Source organism: Indicator indicator, chromosome 5 (assembly GCF_027791375.1).
Source record: "Indicator indicator isolate 239-I01 chromosome 5, UM_Iind_1.1, whole genome shotgun sequence".
In the NCBI taxonomy this organism is placed as follows: Eukaryota; Metazoa; Chordata; class Aves; order Piciformes; family Indicatoridae; genus Indicator; species Indicator indicator.
Genome location: NC_072014.1, coordinates 1,498,100 through 1,521,113, shown reverse-complemented (window position 1 = coordinate 1,521,113; position 23,014 = coordinate 1,498,100). Strand labels below are relative to the sequence as shown.

The window sequence follows — 23,014 nt, the reverse complement described above, 5'->3', positions numbered from 1 at the left end:
AACCTGTTCCAGCATTCCACCACCCTCATGGTGCAGAACTTGTTCCTCACATCCAATCTCAATCTGCTCTGCTCTACTTTGAAGCCACTGTCCCTGGTCCTGTCCCTGCAGACCTTTGCAAACAGTCTCTCTGCAGCCTTCTTGTAGCCCCTTCAGGTACTGGAAGATTGCTGCTAGTTCTCCCTGGAGCCTTCTCTTCTGCAGGCTGAACAAGCCCAGGAGCCCTTTCTGGTTTCTTGTCAGTGTTAGAGGTGTGAAACAAGGTTTACAGGAATCTCTGTCTGAATTTTACAGGGCCACCCTTGTGGCTACTTTTCCTCTGCTCTTAACTGCATTTAGGATTTCTTCAGATGGTAAATCTTGTACTAGTCATACTGTCTCTGGTTTTCAAGCTGTGTTTATTCTGTGACTTACAGTTGCTTGACCTAAGAGATTTAGTTGCTCCTATTCTACAAGACTTAATTTTATGTCAAAACCCCCCATACTTTCAAAGACTTAAAGTTCTGATATTCAACAGACAAAAGTATTGATTGGCAATTGGCAAGAGAGTGTGTTAGCTTCAACTAGCAGTGCGTATAACAAATAATTCGATTTGCTTTGTGCCAGGGTCCCTGGGTTTCCTTTCAAACCACCCCCATGTTGACTGCAGCAAGGCCTTCCAGGTTCAAATGACAGAGTGTTTGTGCCAAACACTCTCCCACATACCTCCAAACCTTTCAGCAGTGTCTGTGCACTGAAATTTTTCTCCTCAAAGCCACGGCAGTTCAGAACTCCACTTGCTGCTTTTCTGTAAAGATATTCATTTTCTGTCAAGACTGAGCTACATTCTGGCCATGTGTGGTGGCTTACCCATATGCATTGTCCCCCTAGGATTAAAGCATCACAGGATCAGAGGATGTTAGGGGTTGGAAGGGACCTCTGGAGATCTTCCAGTCCAACCCCCCTACCAGAGCAGGACCACAGAATCCAGCACAGGGCACACAGGAACACATCCAGACAGGGCTGCAAAGGCTCCAGAGAAGGAGACTACACAACCTCTCTGGGCAACCTGTTCCAGTGCTCTGTCACCCTCACAGTCAAGAAGTTCCTCCTCCTGTTGAGGTGGAACCTCCTGTGCTGCAGTTTCCATCCATTGCCCCTTGGCCTATCACAGGGTTCAATTGAGCAGAGGCTTTTCCCTCCCTCTTGACCCCCAGCACTCAGATATTTATAAACATTTATTAAATCCCCTCTCAGTCTTCTCCTCTCCACACTAAACAGCCCCAGGGCTCTCAGCCTCTCCTCCCCAGGCAGTGCTCCAGTCCCTTCAACATCCTTGGAGTCCTCCCTTGGACTCTCTCCAGCAGATCCCTGTCCCTCCTGAACTGGGGAGCCCACAACTGGATGCAATATTCCAGGTGATGGTCTCAGCAGGGCAGAAAAGAGGGGGAGGAGAACCTCCCTGGCTCTGCTGGACACACTCCTCTGAATGCCCCCCAGGACCCCATTGGCCTTCTTGGCCACCAGGGCACATTGCTGTCCCATGCAAAATTTGCTGCCCACCACCATGGGGATAGGTGTGTGTAAGATTCTTATGCTGTGACATAAGAATGCCCATGACACTGAGTGATTTGGTTATTTTAATCACTGCCTGTGACTCTCTGAATTATCACCTGAATTAGAGGATAATGTGATCTGTCTGCTATTCAGCAGTGGCTTTTTTTTAATTACCATATATATTAAACAGAGCTAATATAAACTAAAGATTAAAAGTTACGTTAAAAGAATTCATCAAATATGTGATTTTATTTCATTTGTGGGTTCTTACAGTGATGCTTACTGTCATAAATGCTTTTTAATGAAATTATAGGGCTTGGAGCCCTGCCTGGCTATCCTTTGTGTGTCATGGAATCAATAAGAGCAGGTTTTGGTGTTCAGCTTGGTGTCACAAAGCTTCATGCAAACTCCCATACTGAGGTAGTCTCCCATCAGGATAAGAATAAGGGTCAGGCCAGGTAGATTGAGTCTATGTTACATGACCTTTAAAGGCAAAACAATAAAAAGAATGAGCACAGAATGTGTGTGCTCCTCTGAAACATGGCCATTGATCTGCAGGCTTATGGTACTGCCCCATTCCAAGGGAGTGAAAAAGCAAGGGGGCTGCAGCACCTGAGGGCAGTTAAAGTTTGTGTCCAGCTTTACAAGCATTGGGAGATGGATAAGAAGCCTGATCTTGAATTGAAGACACTTGCTTGGAATGCAGAAGAGCTGGGATCAGTTCCCAGTCTGCCCTAATTTCTGTGGGTCTCTGGCTAAGCTGATTACTATTGTCAGCAAGAAGATTTACACCATGAGAGTGGTGAGCCACTGGCACAGGTTGCCCAGGGAGGTGGTGGAAACCTCATGCCTGGAGATTTTTGCAGCCAGGCTGGATGTGGCTGTGAGCAACCTGCTGTAGTGTGAGGTGTCCCTGCCCATGGCAGGGGGGTTGGAACTGGATGATCCTTGAGGTCCCTTCCAACCCTGACAGTTCTGTGATTCTATGATTATTTTTTATGGCCTTGAGATTTCCTCCCTGAAAAATAAGTGCCATAATACTTCTTTTCTTTGCCTCACAGCTCCAGACTTTAAACTTGCTGGAGCAGAGGAGATATCTACCTGGAGTTTTATTCCTTTGGCAACTGCCATAGAATTTTAGAGAATCATGTACAGTGTAAGGAACCTAAGGTCATCTAATCCCACCTCCTGCTCAGAGCAAGGGGCAGTGTGTAAATTCTGCTCCCTAGGACACTTCCTTATTGTGAATAGTAAGAAGGGAACTTGAAATTTTAAGTGTGTCCAGTGTAAAATAGTCCTGAAGAAAATATGGATGACTCATTAATATAACTTTACTGTTCCTTGTCTTTCAGGGAATGATGTACCTGGAGGAGAGGAGACTTGTCCACCGAGACTTGGCAGCCCGTAATGTCCTGGTGAAATCACCAAACCACGTGAAGATCACTGACTTTGGCTTGGCCAGGCTTCTGGAAGGGGATGAAAAAGAGTATAATGCTGATGGAGGGAAGGTGAGTCCTGAACATAGAATCATAGAATGCTCCAGGCCAGAAGGGACCTCCAAAGCTCATCCAGTCCAAGCCCCTCTGCAGTCAGCAGGGACATCCTGCTGCCCACAGCCCTGTCCAGCCTCACCTTCAATATCTCCAGGGATGGAGCCCTTGGTCCTGTTCAGTAATTGGAGGGTCAGAAACTCTCCTGATGTCTCTGTTGCAAGCTGTATTTTTACATTCCATCTGCTGACCCAGCTGAAGGGATGAAAGGAGCTGCAGACCTGTATCCAGGTTACTGTGTCCTTACTGGTGAAGTGTTTATTAAAAGTGCAGCTGCAAGCTACAATTTCTCTCACCTCTTTGGGCTATAGTAAACTGAGCTTTGATTTTCTTCACAGGTTATAGAATCACAGAATCACAGAATGGTCTGGGTCGGAAGGGACCTCCAAAGCTCATCCAGTCCAAGCCCCTCTGCAGTCAGCAGGGACATCCTCAACTAGATCAGGTTGCCCACAGCCCTGTCCAGCCTCACCTTCAATATCTCCAGGGATGGAGCCTCAACCACCTCCCTGGGCAACCTCTTCCAGTGTTCCACTACCCTCATGCTGCACAACTTCTTCCTCACATCCAATCTCAATCTGCTCTGCTCTACTTTGAAGCCATTGTCCCTGGTCCTGTCTCTGCAGGCCTTTGCAAACAGTCCCTCTGCAGCCTTCTTGGAGCCCCCTTCAGGTCCTGGCAGGTTGCTCTTAGGTCTCCCTGGAGCCTTCTCTTCTGCAGGCTGAACACCCTCAGCTCCCTCACCCTGTCCTCATAGCCTGGGTGCTCCAGGCCCTTCTCCAGCCTCATTGCCCCTCTCTGATCATGCTCCTGAGCCTCAATGTCCCTCTGATAGTGAAGGGCCCAGGACTGAGCATCTGAGGATGTTAGAAATGAGGTGAGGCTAAAAGGTAACATGGGGAAAATGTGTGGTGTCAAAATTATCCTCCAGATAGCTTTCCAGGGGCCTGGCATTCAGCATGGATGCAAGAAACAGCACAGGCCACTGACAGACTTTGTGACAGAGTTAACAGGTCACAGGCAGACACTGCCCTGGGGAGGAACTCACACTGTGATACACATTTACTACAGAGAGCAACCCTCAGGGCCAATACAGTCTGGGGGTGAGGGGAGGGAAAGCAGCCCTGAGGAAAAAGACTTGGGGGTGCTGGGAGATGAGAAGCTGGCCAGGAGCAGGCAGTGTGAGCTTGCAGCACAGAAGGCCAAGGGCAGCCTGGGCTGCATCCAAAGCAGCATTGCCAGAGATGGGGAGAGAGGATCCTGCCCTTCTGCTCTGCTCTGCTGAGACCTCACCTGGAGTGCTGAGTACAGGTCTAGAGGACTGGAGGCTTTTATGTAAGAAGGACATGGACCTGATGGAGCAGGTCCAGAGGAGGGCCAGGAAAATGATCAGAAGGCTGGAAGACCACTGCTCAGAGAGGGAGCTGGGGGTGTTGGTTGGCAATCACTGACCATGAGCCAGCAGTGCCCAGGGGGCCAAGAAAGCCAAAGGCATCCTGGCTGGGATCAGAAGCAGGGTGGGCAGCAGGGCCAGGAGGTGCCCATCCCTCTGTGCTCAGCACTGCTGAGGCCACACCTCCAGTGCTGTGCTCAGCTCTGGGCCCTCACTGCAGGAAGGACATTGAGGGGCTGGAGCTTGTCCAGAGAAGGGCAAGGAGGCTGGAGAAGGGCCTGGAGGCCCTGGGCTAGAGGAGGGGCTGAGGGAGCTGGGGGTGTTCAGGCTGCAGAAGAGGAGGCTGAGGGAGACCTCAGTGCTCTCTGCAGCTCCCTGAAGGGAGGTTGGAGCCAGGCGGGGACAGCCTCTGCGCCTTGGTGGCAAGGGACAGGAGCAGAGGAAATGGTTCCAAGCTGCAGCAGGGCAGGCTCAGGCTGGATGCTAGGAAATATTTCTTGGCAGAGAGGGCTCTCAGCCATTGGAATGGTCTGCCCAGGGCAGTGCTGGAGTCCCCATCCCTGGAGGTGTTCAAGCAGCCTTGGAGCTGTGCTTAGGGACATGGTTTGGTGCTGACCCTGCAGTGCTGGGTGGAAGGCTGGACTGGATGAGCTTGGAGGGCTCTTCCAAGTGGCTGTGTTCTGTGATTCTATAATGCATCGTGCAATTCAGAAGGCTGTAAGCAAAGGCTCTAAGTGCATACTGCTGCTAGCTGCTCCCTAAGCATCTTTCAATTCCACATTTCAACCTGTCACAAAATCCTAAGGGATTCTGCCTCTCCTGTCTTTCCTTTTCCTGAATGTTCAGTTTGCTTTCTGTCTACTTGCTACCTGTGTTTTTCTCTTCTCACTTCTGCCCTTGTCTGGTACCAACAGCTGTTGTTAGTGTTTGCTTTGCTGCTGCATGAGCTGCTGCCATTCTCTTGTGGCTGATGCACTTGGCAGCTGTTCCAAGGGTCACAGCAGCATCAAAGTCAATGAGGTGAAGAGCTTGAAAGGAGACACCAGTGCTTTCCCATTTCCCCAGTAAAGAGACCTCCTAGCTGGGAAGGTGGAGTTTTGGCAGTTTTCCCTGATCCCTTCAGTTGTCTAATCTCCTCTTCAGTAGCCACTCTACCTCTTCCCTTCATCAGCCAGTGAATGATAGAAAATGAGCTGGTCCTTGTGAACTAGCTTTTTCCTGGCAGCTGTTGTTATCTTGTCAAGCCAATCACAGTGGTGGGAATTCTGGAGAAGGCTTTGCATGTCAGATGTGTCACATTCCAGCGAAGCATCCTGTGAAATCCAGAAGACATTTTCAGTTCAAACTTGTGTTGAGAGGCTGCTAAGGTAGATTCAGACTAGATAAAAGGAAAAGCTTTTTCACCATCAAGACAATTAAACAGTGATCAGGTTGCTTAGGGTGGAGCAATTTTCATTTTTGGAGATTTTCAAGTCCAGACTGGAATCATCACAGAATTGTCAGGGTTGGAAGGGACCTCAAGGGTCATACAGTTGCAGCTCCTCACACTACAGCAGGTTGCTCACAGCCACATCCAGCCTGGCTGCAAAAACCTCCAGGCATGAGGCTTCCACCACCTCCCTGGGCAACCTCTGCCAGTGTCTCACCACCCTCACCAACTTCTTCCTAACATCCAATCTCAATCTACCCTCTTCTAGTTTTGCTCCATTCCCCCCCAGTCCTATCACTCCCTGACACCCTCAAAAGTCCCTCCCCTGATTTCCTGTAGCCTCCTTCAGATCCTGGAAGACCACAAGAATGTCTCCTCAGAGCCTCCTCTTCTCCAGACTGCACAACCCCAACTCTCTCAGGCTGTCTCCAGAGCAGAGCAGCTCCAGCCCTCTGCTCCTCCTCATGGCCCTTCTCTGGACACCTTCCAGCACCTCCAGATCCTTCCTGGAACAGAGGCTCCAGAACTGGACCCAGAGCTCCAGGTGTGGTCTGAGCAGAGTGGAGCAGAGGGGGAGAATCCCCTCCCTGGCCCTGCTGGCCACACTTCTCTTGCTGCAGCCCAGGCTCTGCTTGGCTCTCTGGGCTGCAAGTGCTCACTGCTGGCTCCTGCTGAGCTTCTCCTCCCCCAGCACCCCCAAGGCCTTTTCTTCAGAGCTGCTCTCCAGCCAGTCCCTGCCCAGCCTATATCAGTGCCTGGGATTGCCCTGAGCCAGCTGCAGGACTTTGCACTTGGTCTTGTTGAACCTGATGGGGTTGGCTTGAGCCCAGCTCTGCATCCTGTCCAGGTCCCTCTGGATGGATCCCTTCGCTCCAACTGTCAGCTGCACCACACAGCTTGGTGCTGAGGGTGCCTCAGTGCCACTCTCCATGTTGCAAACAAACATATTAAATAAGATAAACTTGATCTGATCTCATAGCTGAACCTGCTTTGAACCTGAGGTTGGACAAGAGACTCTTGAGATCCCTTCCACCCTAAGCTGTCCCATGATGAGCAGTGCAGCTTTGCTACTTCAGCAGTTCTTCAAGTTGGAGCTACCCAGTGGATTTGATGGGAATGAAGGCAAGAGAGTTGTGCAGAGTTCTGTGGAGGAGGATGAAGTGTCCTTACAAGTGCTAAGCCAGCTTTTATTAAAGAGTGCTATTTTTGCCACCTCAGCTCTATAGGTTATGCTCATTACTCAGCTGCATGGAAGGTATTTTCATAAGGATTTGAATGAAGGCACATCCTCTGCTTTTACACCCACCAGCTGTTCAGGTTTTGCATAGTTACCTCTCTCCCTGGTGGTATTCCAGTGCATCTTCCAGAGCTCCCAATTAGAGGCAACCTGTACAAGTTCATGCCAGGTGGAAATCTGATGTTAATGTATGTCCATGAGAAATTAATGGACAGCAGGACTGTGCCTCACAGGCCCAGCTCAGGAAGAGGAAACACTGTGGATCTGATTTTAACACAAACTCAAGAGGGAACCTTATACCAAACCTAGGGTTGTGTTTGCCCACACAACCTGGTGGGCAGCAAGTTCTGCATGGGACAGCAATGTATCCTGGTGGCCAAGAAGGCCAATGGGATCCTGGGAGGCATTCAGAGGAGTGTGTCCAGCAGAGCCAGGGAGGTTCTCCTCCCCCTCTCCTCTGCCCTGCTGAGACCTCACCTGGAATATTGCATCCAGTTGTGGGCTCCCCAGCTCAGGAGGGACAGGGATCTGCTGGAGAGAGTCCAAGGGAGGGCTGCAAGGATGCTGAAGTGCCTGGTGAGGAGAGGCTGAGAGCCCTGGAGGTGTTTAGTGTTGAGAGGAGAAGACTGAGAGTGGATTTAATAAATGTTTGTAAATATCTGAGGGCTGAGTGTCAAGAGGGAGGGGACAGGGACAGGCTCTGCTCAATTGCACCCTGGGATAGGCCAAGGGGCAAGGAATGGAAACTGCAGCACAGGAGGTTCCACCTCAACAGGAGGAGGAACTTCTTGACTGTGAGGGTGACAGAGCACTGGAGCAAGCTGCCCAGAGAGGTTGTGGAGTCTTCTTCTCTGGAGCCTTTCAAGACCCATCTGGTTGCATTCCTGTGCAACCTGCACTAGATCCTGTGGTCCTGCTCTGGCAGGGGGGTTGGACTTGATATTCTTCGGAGGTTCCTTCCACTCCCTAACATCCTCTGGTCCTGTGGTCCTGTGAACTCTGTCTGTCAGAAGTCATGAGCTCCCCACAAGAGTGATTCAGAGCCAGAGGGTCGCTCATGGCTTTTGGCTTGCTTTGTGGGGCAGCTTTCCTCAGAGCAGTAAGAATACATAGAACTGGGAAGGCTGAGTTCCTAATGGATATTAGGAGCTATAAATTAAGCATTATAAATTTTTCCTATTGCCTGTTTACTCTGATAATGATGATGTGGACTGTAAAATATTATGGATGCTGTATTAGTAATTAGCCTTATTAGAGAGCAAACAAGAAAGCAATGTCTGTTTATGTGAAGTGTTGAGGAGGAAGAGCATCTGTATTCCACCTCCTCAGCTGCACTTCAGATTTTGAAGACCAGAGAAAAGTAGAGCTCCCCAGGGCTCTGTTCTGGGTCCAGTGCTGTCCCACATCTTTGTCACTGCCATGGACAATGGCATCAAGTGCACCCTCAGCAGGTTTGCTGATGACACCAAGCTGTGTGGAGTGCTGGAGTCACTGGAGGGCAGGGTTCCATCCAAAGGGACCTTGACAGGCTTGAGAAATGTGCCAGTACCAGCTGCATGAGGTGCAACAAGCCAAGGGCAAGGTGCTGCACCTGGGTGAGGGCAATCCCAGGCACAAATAGAGGCTGGGTATAGAGTGGGTTGAGAGTAGCCCTGAAGAGAAGGACTCAGGGATGTTGGTAGATGAGAAGCTCCCCAGGAGCCAGCAGTGCCCTCATGGAGCCCAGCAGGCAGATGTGTGCTGGGATGAATCAGGAGGAGTGTGGGCAGCAGGGCAAGAGAGGGGATTCTACCCCTTGGCTCTGCTATGCTGAGAACTCACCTCCAATCCTGCCTCCAGTTCTGGTGTCCCCACCATGAGAGGGACATAGATCTGTTGGAACAAGTCCAGAGGAAGCCACAAAGATGATCCAGGGCCTGCAACACCTCTGCTGTGAGGGAGCTGGGGGTGTTCAGCCTGGAGGGGAGAAGGCTCCAGGGGGACCTTAGAGCTGCCTGCCAATAGCTGAAGGGATCCTACAGGAAGGCTGCAGAGGGACTTTTTACAACAGTGTCCACCCATAGGACAAGAGAAAATGGATTGAAACTGAAGTAGAATAGGTTTAGATTGGATCTTAGGGAGAAATTCTTCACTATGAAGGTAGCAAGGCTCTGGCATGGATTGTCCAGAGAGGTTGTGGGTGGCCCCTCCCTGGAGATGTTGAGGGCAGGTTGGATGGGGCCTTGAGTAACCTGGGCTGGTTGAGAGGTGTCCCTGCCCATGGCAGGAGGTTGAGTTAGATGATCTCTGAGGTCTCTTCCAGCCTAAGCCCTACTAAGATTCTGTGATTCTCTGATTTAGAGAGATTGGATGTGGCATTTGTGATGGTTCCATCTTTATAAGGGTATGATGGCAAAGTGAGGAGTTCCATTACATTTAAATCATTAAAATTGGTGTGGTATGAGATGTTCAGCAGAAGACTGGTCAGCATTGCTCACCTCCCTATGTTTTATGAGGCCAAGCACCAGTCTAGTGGACAGGAGCAATCATTTCCGCTGCTGGGCAGTTCTGCCTTATTTTTCCAGGCTCAGCTGAGAAAGGAGATGGAGGAAGCTGCTGTGTCTGTGCAGGATGTGACTGCCTGGCTGCACTGTTTCAATGTTGTATTTCTCAGGTCACTTTTCTCTTGTCTTTCCCTAGATGCCAATTAAGTGGATGGCTCTGGAGTGCATACACTACAGGAAATTCACCCACCAGAGTGACGTCTGGAGCTATGGTAAACCTGCACAACTGCAGTTTGAACCTTTATCTCTTTATCCTTATCACAGGATGGAAGTGGTTGGGAGGGACCTATGGAGATCATAGACTCCAACCCCCCTGCCAGAGCAGGGTTACCTTACCAGCACCAATCATAACATCACAAAATGGTTTGGGTCGGCAGGGAGCCCAAAAGTCCAATCACCCTGCAGGGGAAGGGACACTGATGTAGGCTGGGCAGGGACTGGCTGGAGAGCAGCCTTGAAGAAAAGGCCTTGGGGGTGCTGGGGGAGGAGAAGCTCAGCAGGAGCCAGCAGTGAGCACTTGCAGCCCAGAGAGCCAAGCAGAGCCTGGGCTGCAGCAAGAGAAGTGTGGCCAGCAGGGCCAGGGAGGGGATTCTCCCCCTCTGCTCCACTTTGCTGAGACCACACCTGGACCTCTGTGTCCAGTTCTGGAGCCTCTGTTCTAGGAAGGATCTGGAGGTGCTGAAAGGTGTCCAGAGAAGGGCCACGAGGATGACCAGAGGGCTGGAGCTGCTCTGCTCTGGAGACAGCCTGAGAGAGTTGGGGTTGTGCAGTCTGGAGAAGAGAAGGTTCTGAGGAGACATTCTTGTGGTCTTCCAGGATCTGAAGGGAGCTACAGAAAAGCTGGGGAGGGACTTTTGAGGGTGTCAGGGGGTGATAGGACTGGGGAGAATGGAGCAAAACTAGAAGTGGGTAGATTGAGATTGGATGTTAGGAAGAAGTTGTTCCCCATGAGGGTGGTGAGACATTGGCAGATGTTGCCCAGGGAGGTGGTGGAAGCCTCATGCCTGGAGGTTTTTGCAGCCAGGCTGGATGTGGCTGTGAGCAACCTGCTGTAGTGTGAGGTGTCCCTGCCCATGGCAGGAGGTTGGAACTGGATGATCCTTGAGGTCCCTTCCAACCCTGACAATTCTGTGATGCTATGATCTTTAAATAGCATTTTGGCATCTTGGCATTGCAGTAAACCATGGATTGTGAAAGCAAGGTGCCAGTCAACCACTGCCACCATCAAACTGCAGCCAATAGGCAAAATTGTGTTGCTGGGTTAAAGATACCTTCTTTTCTTAGGGGATTTCATGCCACTAGCGTTTGCTTTTCCTTCTTTTTATTTTGTTTTTTTCCTTATCATTTTCCTTTTTTCCTTTTCCTTTTTTTTTCCTTTTTTCCACATTTTTCCTGTTTTTTCTTTTTCTTTCCTTTTTTCTTTTTTCCTGATTTTTCCTTTTTTTCATTTTGTTTCATTTTTTCCCTATAACCCTTTTTTCTTTTTTCTTTGTTATTTCCTTTTCTTTTCCTCTTTTTCCTGTTTTGTTCCTTTTTTCCTTTTTTCTTTTTAAAAATATTTTTCTTTTTTCTTCTTTAATTTTTCCTTTTTAATTTTAAAAATTTTTCTTTTTTCTTTTTTTCTTATTATTTTCCTTTTTTGCCTTTTCCTTTTTCCATTTTTTTCTTTTCCATATTTTTTCCTCTTTCCCATTTTTTTCTTTTTGTTTTTCATTTTTCCTTTTTTTGTCCAAATTCTTTTTTTCCTTTTTTTGTTAGGGGCTGGAAGGGACCTCTGGAGATCTTCCACTCCAACCCTCCTGCCAGAGCAGGAACTGCACAGGTTACACAGGAACACATCCTTTCTTTCCTTTTTTTTTTTTTTTTTTTTTTTTTTCCCCTTAGTTTCCCTTTGTTTCTCTAAACAGCAATTGTTACTTGTCTCCTGGGTTACTTCCCTGCTCACTGAAGTATATTATCTTGCTGCCCCTGCTGGGATGACAGCTGTAAGGTCTAGGCTGGTAGCAGTTAGGCTGATTACTGTGACAGAAGACGACCTTTCTGAGCACAGCCACAGAGTCCTAAAAATACAGCTACAGGACATCATTTTCAGGAGTCCTTTGAATAAAAGGCCATAGATGTCAAAAAGCATTTTCAAGCTGATGGAACTTTCTATTCCAACAGTGAGATGAAAGGGAATTTGTCATAACACAGAGCAAGAGAATGAAGAGAAAGAGACAGAGTCACAGAATCACACAGAAACATTCAGGTTGGAAAAGCACCTCAGGATCACCAAGTCCAACCCACAACCCTACTCTGCAAGGCTCACCCCTAAACCACAGCCAAACCACCTTCAAACACAGACAGGCTTGGAGTACTCCACCACCTCTCTGGGCAGCATATTCCAAGGCCTGACCACTCTGGATGGGAAAAAATTCTTCCTTCTGTCCAGTCTGAACCTGCCCTGCTGCAGCTTGAGGCTCTTCCCTCTTCTTCTCTGGCTAATGAGCTGTGAGAAGAGAGCAGCACCAACCTCTCCACAACCTCCTTTCAGGGAGCTGAAGAGAGCCAGGAGGTCTCCTCTCAGCCTCCTCTGCTTCACACTAATCATCCCCAGCTTCTTCAGTTGCTCTTCATCACATTTCTTCTCCAGGCCCTTCCCAGCTTCCTTGCCCTCCTCTGCACTCCCTCCAGCACCTCCACATCTCTCTTGGATTCAGGTGCCCTAAACTGGACACAACACTCCAGGTGTGGCCTCCCCAGAGCTCAGTCCCAAGGGACAATCCCCTGCCTGCCCCTGCTGGACACAGCACGAGCTCTTCAAGCTAGCTAACAGGTCAGCTCGTGTGGACCCCACACACACCCCAAAATAAAAGTCATGTTTGATAATCATAAATGTTAATTCCTTTGTCCAGACAAGCTGCTGTGTCACATCTGCTGAGCTGTCTGCCTGTTTATCCATTAGAGCTGTTAGTAATAAAATCATCTATACCTTTGTAAGTGGAACTTTCAGCAGTGTCTAAGGCTGTGGACTCCTGTTTGCATTTCTTGTTGCCATATTGCAGAATCACAGAGTGTGAGAGGTTGGAAGGGACCTCCAGAGATCATCCAGTCCAACCCCTCTGCCAAAAGCAGCATCACCCAGGGTAGTCTGCACAGACTGTCCAGATTGTGGAATCTCCTTCTCTGGTAGTCTCCAGAGGAGGAGATTCCACAACCTCTCTGGGCAGCCTGCTCCAGGGCTCTGTCACTCTCACTGGAAAGAAGTTTCTCCTCATGTTGAGATGAAATCTCTGCACAAGCTTGTACCTATTGTTCCTTGGCTTCTGGCTGTGCACCACCCAAAAGAGCTTGGCCCCCTCCACTTGACCCCCAGCCCTCAGTTATTGATAGACATTGATCAGATCCCCTCTCAGCATTCTCCTCTCCAGACTAAACAGCCCCAGGGCTCTCAGTCTCTCTTCCCAGGGGAGATACTCAAGTCCTCTAAACATCCTCCTGGCTCTCCCTTGGACTCTCTCATGAAGGTGTTCAGTGCTGTTCATCATTTACTTTTCTCTGTGGGTAGCAGCAGAAGATAGTGTTTGCTGTGAGTGGTTAGCTGCTCTCTTCTATTCAGCTGAGGAAAAACCTAGGAAAGTTAAATCAATCATGTCAAGCTGCTCTTTCTCCTCAGATTCAGTACACCTTGCATCACTTAGGATAAAATATGCCTCTGTTTATAAAGTTCACTTCAAGTCCATGAAGCCCAGGGTATCTGTAGTCACAAAGGACAAGAGCAAAAGCAATTGGCAAGTTACAGTTACTGAACATCAAAGAAGAGGTAAATGAGTGTGAAATAGATGTGTGTTTCATACAGGTGGTAATTCTGCCCAGCACCTTTCACATTAGTGTGACAGATGCCACAATATGGTCACTGATCTGCAGGCATGTCGGACATGACCTCTGCAATAAAAATACACAGTTAAGCTGTGGTGAGAGCAGCTTTGGCAAGACTGAAGATTTTTGTTGGGGGATGAATTCTGTTATTCATGATATATGGTCTTGATGTCCAGCTCAGATGCCAAAACAAGTCCTGTGGCTGTTCAACAAGGAGAATCTTGGATTTTGAAGCACAGCATGGTCATAACTCAAATCCATTATGTTATTGAAGGGAAAAATAACACAAGTGGCTGGGAATGACTTACAAGGCAAAGACAATGACATCATTGCTCAGTGCTCTGCCTTAGGGGGAAATTGATGCTCTGAGTTAGGGAACATCTGTGGGTTTCCCCCTTAAAATAATGGAGTCCATCAACCATCCATTCTCCCTTCTGCTGTGATAAAAGTGTGATACATTTTTTTGTTACTGCATCCATTTACTTCAGTGCCATTTATTTGACTTAGACCTTCCCTTGTGCCTCAGATCGATCATGCTGCTTCTTACCCCCATAAAGCCAAGAAGAGATTGCAGTTCAGAACTTGGTGTTGTGGGAAACTATGAAGGAATATAAAGAGGATGACCTCAATTCTTTTATTTTTTTCCTGTTTTTTCTGTTTAGGAGTAACTATCTGGGAGCTTATGACCTTTGGTGGGAAGCCATACGATGGAATCCCTACTCGAGAGATCCCTGACCTCTTGGAGAAAGGAGAGCGCTTGCCCCAGCCTCCAATCTGTACTATTGATGTTTATATGGTGATGGTGAAGTGTAAGTCATTGTCACTTCTAAAGTCCCTAGAACATTTGCAGCTGTGGTCTCTGGCAGTACTGGGTAAGAGGGCAGGCTGCTTCAGAAGAGAAGCTTCCCAAGGCACTGTAAATGCCATTTAAATGCTGCCTGCACATGTGTTGCAGTTGCAAAAGACAGGAGTTGAATTGCCTCAGCCTCTTATTACTGTCAGATGGTATCTCACAGCCTTACTGTGAAGTCAGAGTTGTATGATCGTTATTGTAAATCCTGCCCATTTCCATGACAGTTGATTCTGATGTTAAGAAATGATAGCATTAAACATAATTATGGGACATGGCTATCCAGCCAGTGAAGGTTGTACAGAGAAAGGCTGGTTCCAAATATTGAGGAGAGAAAGCATGGAGGTGTTATTGTTACTAACAAGAGTGATGACTGTAACGGTAATAATGAAAAGGGAAATTAAATTAATACAAGAAGTGCCACAGAGAGGATAAATTTTATCAGGCTCACTCCAGTACAATAATTTATGAATATTTCTACTTTAGCAAAAATAACAAAAATAAACGGCAAACAGCCTGCACAGTGTTTCTTGCTATCCTTTTACCTCCAAGATACTCACACTAGTGACAGTATCCTCCAAGGCTGTGCTTCTAATTTAAAAAGAATTAGGAGCATCTCTCTGGTGTTTCTAATTTAATTTAAGTGAGATTAACATATAGACACCTCATCCATCTTCCTCATTCCTGTCTCTTTTGCTCTGTACACAAAAAAACACTGAAAGGAAGACAACATGACTAGAAGAGAGAAATAAAGAGACCTTCTGAAAACTGTTGTATGGAAATTATCTGAAGAGTGCAAGGGGCTTCACGTTGGCTGGGTGCAAAAATGTTCCATCTGATAGGATTTCTGATGGGTGTGAGGAAGGGCTCAGTGGGCAAAGGGAGAAGCTAACAGATGGAAAGTTGCAGCCAGCTGTGCAGACTGAGGCCTGCAATGTCTGTGTGAAATTCTTTCCAAGCTGTGGTAGCTTTGTTTTAACTCTGTTGGTCACCTCTTCAGATAAATAGCATGAAGGAGGTAAGGTCTGGTTCCTTTAGCCTCCCTGGAGAAGGAGAACCTGTTCTTGGGAATTGACTGATAGGATCTTCCATTAGGAAAAGCTGACATTGAGATAGAGTTGGTTGCTGATGGTGGCTGCCTATACTACTTGCTTGTTTTTCAGACAGCTTTAGTAGGGATTGGGAGTTGTTGTTCTTAATGAATGCTTCGTGAAGAGCAGAGGACAAAAGAATCCCTCTTCCTGGATGAAAATACCATCTAGTGCTTTGTGTGGGGTCTGTGATGCAGGCACAGGAGTGCAGAATGACCTGGGAGGTGGATGCCAGGTCAGTCATCCTGCATCACTGAAGATTAGGACTTGGAAGGGACCTTGAAAGGTCATCCAGCCCCCTGCCAGAGCAGGGTCACCCAGAGCTGAACAGCTCATTTTTCACCTAAGGTCCTGTGGAACAGTAAGTCAGTGAAAGTAAAACTGTATTTAGTAGTAACTTTGTAATAAACCTCCTAGAGCAAGATCTGATTTTTAGGGTGTCAGGGAGTGATAGGACTGGGGGGAATGGAGCAAAAGTAGAAGTGGGGAGATTGAGATTGGATGTTAGGAAGAAGTTGTTCCCCATGAGGGTGGTGAGACACTGGCAGAGGTTGCCCAGGGAGGTGGTGGAAGCCTCATGCCTGGAGGTTTTTGCAGCCAGGCTGCATGTGGCTGTGAGCAACCTGCTGTAGTGTGAGGTGTCCCTGCCCATGGCAGGGGGGATTGGAACTGGCTGCTCCTTGAGGTCCCTTCCAACCCTGACAATTCTATGATTCTATATTAGAGGTTGGACACATCCATAAGAAAAGGCAGTCAGAGCTGACATCTAAATGGGCAAGACAGGCACAGCAAATTGCAAGTTGGTGGTGTTCTCTCTGTTTTGGAGATGAGGAACAGGAGCTCAGAGCAAATTAAGAAGTGTCCCAGTTCGAGATGGGTGTCTGTAAAAAGGAAGCACAAAGCTGCAGTCCTCCAGAAGTTGCAGAGTGTTCAGGAGCTGTCCTGGAAGTGTAAGCTTAGGATTCCCTCCCACAAATCCTACAGCTCTGCACATCTGGCTGCAGAATTATTGCCTCTCTCTTTCTTCCCCTTCTCCTCCCTGCAGGCAGTGAGCTCCCTTCTCTGCTGTGGGGGAGGATGGGTCCAGTTTTAGCTGTGGGTTTCAAGGCCTGACTAATTTTTCCTGCACAATCTTGGCCTGTTTAGGTCTAATGGCAGGGACCAAGGGGAGGCAGTTTCAGGCCTGGGCAGCCTGAATCCAGCCTAGCAATGGGGGGGAAGAAAGAGCCCTGGGGCATATGTTAAACCCCAGGTGGGGAGAGAAGGAGCAACTGGGGTTTTGTGTTCTGATTTGGTGGAGGTTCTTGGTTTAATGAGCTTCTCTGTCAAACCCAGATCAGCCTTCCTCTGTATTTGATATGCTTTGCTGTGCTCATCACTATTCCTTGGAATGTTGTAGTATTGTAGCTGGTGAATGGATTTTCCATTTAAGCTTTCCAATACTCCAGCCCTGTGTGTGAAGTGGTTTGCTTTTGCCCCAGGGGCATCAGAGCGATCTGTCCTGCTCTAAACCATGACAAGAAGACATCCATGCATTGTGGACCAGCCCAGCCTTCTCTGGTCAAATCCAGATGTCTTCCACTTTAGATTCATCCCAGGGTTCTAACTTTCCATTCTTCTGTGCTCTCTGTTGCAGCTTTTCTTTAGGCCAGAGCTATCAAGGACTTCATCAAGGACTTCAAATTTGTGAGGTTTTAAGCAGAGGATGATGTCTTCCCTTGACAATTGACTGTTTTCTTTCTCATCTTTCATCTGTCCCCAGGCTGGATGATTGATGCAGACAGCAGACCAAAATTCAAGGAGCTGGCTGCTGAGTTCTCTAGAATGGCTCGAGACCCTCAGAGATACCTGGTCATTCAGGTGAGCAACTCTGAAACATCAGGGGAATACAAAAAAGAAACAAGAATTCTGTCTGCCCAACCTGACTGTTAAGGGGGTGGCCTTTCAGTCTCTTAAGTTCGAGGTGTTCTTGGTTTTCAAGCAAACAGTGACTGTGGTACTGTGCAAGAATGAAGTAGAGTGGCCAGGGTCAGTACCTCCAAAACAATATAATAATCATAGAGGACATTGGTTTGGAAAGGACAGCTGGGGATCAGCCAGGCCAACTCCCCTGCAGTAAGCAGTGACATCTTTAGCAGACCAGGCTGCTCAGAGCCCCATCAAGCCTGACTTTGAATGTCTCCAGGAAAGGGGCCTCCACCACCTCCCTGGGCAACCTGTTCCAGTGTTCCATCACCCTCATAATAAAGAACTTGACACTTGGCCTTGTTGGAGCTCATCCCTTTAACGTTGGCCATGGAGCCAATCTATCCATATTACATTTCAGACTCAAGCTGAAGAGCTGCCAGAAGTTCAGTTGCGGCCACTTTGTGTCTCTTGATTGCTTCTGGGTGTAGTGCTAGGCTGAGCAGATGGTGTTTGGTTTCAGTGTGTAGAGGTGCTCGCCTGCTCATGGTGTGTGAAGCTACTCTGCTCTCCTTCAGCTTGAGGAGAATTAAAACATATCTGAAGAGTTAAGTATGAGTCAAGAGGATTTGTGGAGCTGAGTTGCAAGTTCCTCTGATAAAAATGATTCTGGAAAAATCAGTCTGATTGAATGACTTAATCATAGAATCATAGAATCAACCAGGTTGGAAAAGACCTCAGAGATCATCAAGTCCAACCTATCATCCAGCACCTCATGACTAACTAAACCCTGGCTCCAAGTGCCATGTCCAATCCTTTTTTGAACACCTTCAGGGATGGTGACTCCACCACCTCCCTGGGCAGCACATTCCATGACCAATTACTCTTTCTGTGAAGAACTTTCTCCTCAACTCCAGCCTAAACTTCCCCTGGTGCAGCTTCAGACTGTGTCCTCTTGTTCTGGTGCTGCTTGCCTGGGAGAAGAGACCAACCCCCACCTGGCTACAACCTCCCTTCAGGGAGTTGTAGAGAGCAAGAAGGTCTCCCCTGAGCCTCCTCTTCTCCAGGCTAAACACCCCCAGCTCCCTCAGCCTCTCCTCACACAGCTGTGCTCCAGACCCCTCCCCAGCCTTCTGCTCCAGACCCCTCCCCAGCCTTGCTGCCCTTCTCTGGACACGTTCAAGTCTCTCAATGTCCTTCTTAAACTGAGGAGCCCAGAACTGGACACAGCACTCAAGGTGTGCCCTAACCAGTGCTGAGCACAGGGCAGGATGACTTCCCTGCTCCTGCTGGCCACACTATTGCTGATGCAGGCCAGGATGCCATTGGCCTTCTTGGCCACCTGGGCACACTGCTGGCTCCTCTTCAGCTGCTGTCTACCAGCACCCCCAGGTCCCTCTCTGCTTGGCTGCTCTCCAGCCATCCCCACCCCAGCCTGTAGCACTGCCTGGGGTTGTTGTGGCCAAAGTGCAGCACCTGGCACTTGGACTTGCTCAATGCCATCCTGTTGGTCTCTGCCCATCTGTCCAGCCTGGCAAGGTCCCTCTGCAGAACCCTCCTGCCCTCTAACAGATCAACTCCTGCTCCTAACTTGGTGTCGTCTGCAAACTTACTCATGGTGGACTCAATCCCCTTGTCCAGATCATCAATAAAGATATTGAGCAGGCAGGTTGCTCTTAGGTCTCCCTCGAGCCTTCTCTTCTCCAGGCTGAACACCCCCAGCTCCCTCAGCCTGGCCTCATAGCAGAGCTGCTCCAGCCCCCTGACCATTTTCCTGGCCCTCTTCTGGACCCTCTCCATCAGTTCCATGTGTGCAGAGCACTCTGTATGCAGCCCACAGCACAGCCATCATTTCACCCATGGCATAACAACTCCTGTGGAGTGGGAGCCCATCCTTTAGCCATGCAGTTAAGTTTAGCATCATTTCTGTGGGCTGTTAAGTGTTTGGGATATGGGATATGGACTGCTCTTGGGGATATTTTGTGGCATCAAGCAAAGTGCAGCACTGACGTGGCTCTCCAGCCTGAGGATGCTATTTCAATAACAATACCTATTATTGTTCCTGCTGTTGCTCCCTGGTTGGGTTTTTATTGTTTTTCAGCTCTGTTACATTCTGCAGAACTTTCCATATATGTAGAGAGAAATGAGAAGGAAGTTTAGCCTCTTAGTCCCTAAAAATACAAATTGCAATAAAGCAAACAACCAGCCACATCAGTTTCCATGTAATTTTAACCCCACCCCACATGTGAACCTAAATAGCTGAGATATTTCACTAAATACATCAGGGCTAGGCTCAGAAACTGAGCTTGTGGTCTAAAAACAGAAGAAAAAATAACACAGGAACATCAAGAAATGGCTTTACTTGATTTATCCATGTGGTGGTTTTAAGGCTATGCCTTTAATTTCTTTTCATAGAGTTCAAGCAGAAAAGCAAAAAGAATGTAAATACATCACAACTGGATGTAAGAAACTGATTATTCTAAACACTTCCATTAGAGAGAGAGAAATGTTGAAGGGTCAGTACTGAAAACAAAGTACAGGCAGTCTGTCAGTCAGTCTGTCTAGTGTTTCTCTGCTGGGCAGTCTGCATTTCTCCTCTGGCTTTGCTTTCACAGATAACATCCTGGCATACTGACCTGGGAAGCTAAGTTCTAACAACCTCTCTGCTTCTTGTCTTTCTTCCTTCTGCCAGAGGGGTTTGGGGAAGGCAGGGAAGGGGGAAGCAGCTTTCCTGGCTTTGGCCAGGAGGGTTTTGTGCTGTTTCTGTTAATTGTACATGTTTGTAAATCCTGTAAATCCTGTATATTTGTACAGATTCATTGCATTCCATTGTAGGCTGTAGTTTTTGCTTGTAAATACAGCTACATGTGCTTCTGAACTGAGCTAGTCTGCTGTGGTTAATGTGGGAGGGGAATTTCAACCCTCCACAATCCAAAGCAGCATTGCCCGCAGAGCCAGAGAGGTGATTCTGCCACTTTGCTCTCCTCTACTGCAACCTCACCTGCTTTGCTGTGTGCAGCTCTGGAGCCCCCAACACACGAAGGACATGGACCTGATGGAGAGGGTCCAGAGGAGGGCCATGAAAATGCTCAGGGGGTTGGAGCAGCTCTGCTAGGAGGCCAGGCTGAGGGAGCTGGGGGTGTTCAGCCTGGAGAAGAGAAGGCCCCAGGGACACCTAAGAGCAACCTGCCAGGACCTAAAGGGGGCTCCAAGAAGGCTGCAGAGAGACTGTTTGCAAAGGCCTGCAGGGACAGGAGCAGGGACAATGGCTTCAAAGTAGAGCAGAGCAGATTGAGATTGGATGTGAGGAACAAGTTGTGCAGCATGAGGGTGGTGGAAGACTGGAAGAGGTTGCCCAGGGAGGTGGTTGAGGCTCCATGCCTGGAGATATTGAAGGTGAGGCTGGACAGGGCTGTGGGCAACCTGCTCTAGTTGGGGATGTCCCTGCTGACTGCAGAGGGCTTGGACTGGATGAGCTTTGGAGGTCCCTTCCAACCCAGACTATTCTGTGATTCTATGCAGTTATTCTCTTTCAGTCATCATATTCCCAGTGTGGGGGAGGGGTAGGGGGGGGGGGGGCTGGGGAAAAGGAGGAAAAAAAATATGTGGATGTGGTGCTTTAGAGCAAAGCAGCATGTGATGATTCTATGACTCTATGACTCTATGATTCTATGACTCTATGACTATGATTCTATGATTTTGTGCTTTTATAATTCTATGATTCTGTGACTTTATGATTCTGTGATTCTATGACTGCATGATTCTATGTGTGGTCCCTGCAGCCTGGCTGTCAGGGCATGAGGGAGGCTGAAGTTTCCCTTTTTTTGGAAATTCATGCATCTTTTGACCGTTGTCCTCTCTCAATGCAACCTTTTTAGGGAGATGATCGTATGAAGCTCCCAAGCCCAAATGACAGCAAGTTCTTCCAGAACCTTCTTGATGAGGAAGACCTGGAAGATATGATGGATGCTGAAGAATATCTTGTTCCTCAAGCCTTCAACATCCCTCCTCCCATCTACACGTCCAGGACAAGAATTGATTCCAACAGGGTAAGAAGGAGGCCTGGCAGGAGGTGCTGGTTCTTATAAAAGCACAGGTGGAGGCTGAAGTGCACTCAGCAGCCACAGCCCAGGGCTGCCTTGGGAATCACAAGCTCTCTTTGGAAGGAGAGCCACTGTAAATATGTTGTCAGTGGGTCCCCTCTTCACTGTGCCTCAGTGAATTCCCAATTCACAGCTTGGCCTTGAGTGAGCAAAGTCTTGACTTGATCCATCTGTCCTGAAGGCACAGCTGAGGCTTGGGGAATCCAGAGGTGATGGTTCTCAGCTGGGGTCCATCCTGGCCTGGAGGTGCACAGCTTTCATTCCCCCATCCCTGCAGTGCTGCTGTCTTGACAGGGCTGGCAGTGCTGTAAGTGAGGGCAGCTGGAATATAAAGCTACTGCTTTGTCTGCAGCCAGATTTCAGCCCCTTTCCTTATCTGTAGGTGATGCTTTCATGACTCTCCTTCACAAGCATCTGGGGATTTTTTTGCTGAGCAGGTCACAGATTTCAGCATGGTGATCTTCATAACATCCTGCTCAGAGGAGGAAATGCTCTTCAGCCTGCAGGGGTAGCTGAGGCACAGAGAGTGTTGTAGAATTCAGCTCACATAACTGCAACCATCAGAAGGACAGAAATATCATCTAAGCTCTTCATCTAGGCTTCATTTCCTGCCACCCAGAGGGTGATTATTGCTGCCTGCCTTGGACATCTACAAGGGGAGAAGTTACTTTCTGGAGGTGTCTTTCTCTAATCACTGACTACTGACATCTCCAGAGCAGTCTCAGACCTGGTGTATGAGTTCTTGTGAACTGAGTCCTGCCTCCTGTGATAGGACAAGGGGTAATGGATGGAAACTGCAGCACAGGAGGTTCCACCTCAACATGAGGAAGAACTTCTTGACTGTGAGGGTCCCAGAGCACTGGAACAGGCTGCCTAGGGAGGTTGTGGAGTCTCCTTCTCTGGAGCCTTTGCAGCCCTGTCTGGATGTGTTCCTGTGTGAGCTGTGCTGGATTCTCTGGTCCTGCTCTGGCAGGGGAGTTGGACTGGAAGATCTCCCTTCCAACCCCTGACATTCTGTGATCAGCCTCTGTGTTACAGCAGCCCTGCTGCAGGTGGAGATTTGAGTTCAGCTTTCCAGAACCCCTTTTCACTCCTGACCTCCCTGCCCACAGCTCTTACCTCTGCCTCCTCCTGTGCTTGACTCCATCATTTTGGTGGCCTAAGTGCAAGTTCTTCTCACAAAACTAAAAGGTGGTGAATGCCATTACTAATGTGAGGACATTTGCACAAACATCAGAAGTCTTCCAGTATCTGAAGGAGGCTACAAGAAAGCTGGGGAGGGACTTTTTAGGATATCAGGTAGTAATAGGACTGGGGGGAATGGAATGAAGCTGGAAGTGGGGAGATTCAGACTGGATGTGAGGAAGAAGTTCTTCCCCATGAGAGTGATGAGACCCTGGAATGGGTTGTCCAGGGAGGTGGTTGAGGCCCCATCCCTGGAGGTGTTTAAGGCCAGGCTGGATGAGACTCTGGCCAGCCTGATGTAGTGTGAGGTGTCCCTGCCCATGGCAGGGGGCTT

At 48.5% G+C, this 23,014-nt stretch overlaps 1 protein-coding gene across 1 annotated transcript in view; it reads left to right on the top strand.

Annotated features, from left to right (window-relative positions):
• ERBB4 (erb-b2 receptor tyrosine kinase 4) overlaps window positions 1-23,014 on the top strand; it is a 538,583-nt gene that overhangs the window by 480,274 nt on the left and 35,295 nt on the right. Inside the window, exons 21-25 of the mRNA XM_054380880.1 lie at window positions 2,889-3,044; window positions 9,825-9,900; window positions 14,209-14,355; window positions 17,250-17,347; window positions 21,271-21,441. Of these exons, the coding sequence (XP_054236855.1) occupies window positions 2,889-3,044; window positions 9,825-9,900; window positions 14,209-14,355; window positions 17,250-17,347; window positions 21,271-21,441 (648 nt within the window). The remainder of the gene's footprint in view (window positions 1-2,888; window positions 3,045-9,824; window positions 9,901-14,208; window positions 14,356-17,249; window positions 17,348-21,270; window positions 21,442-23,014) is intronic.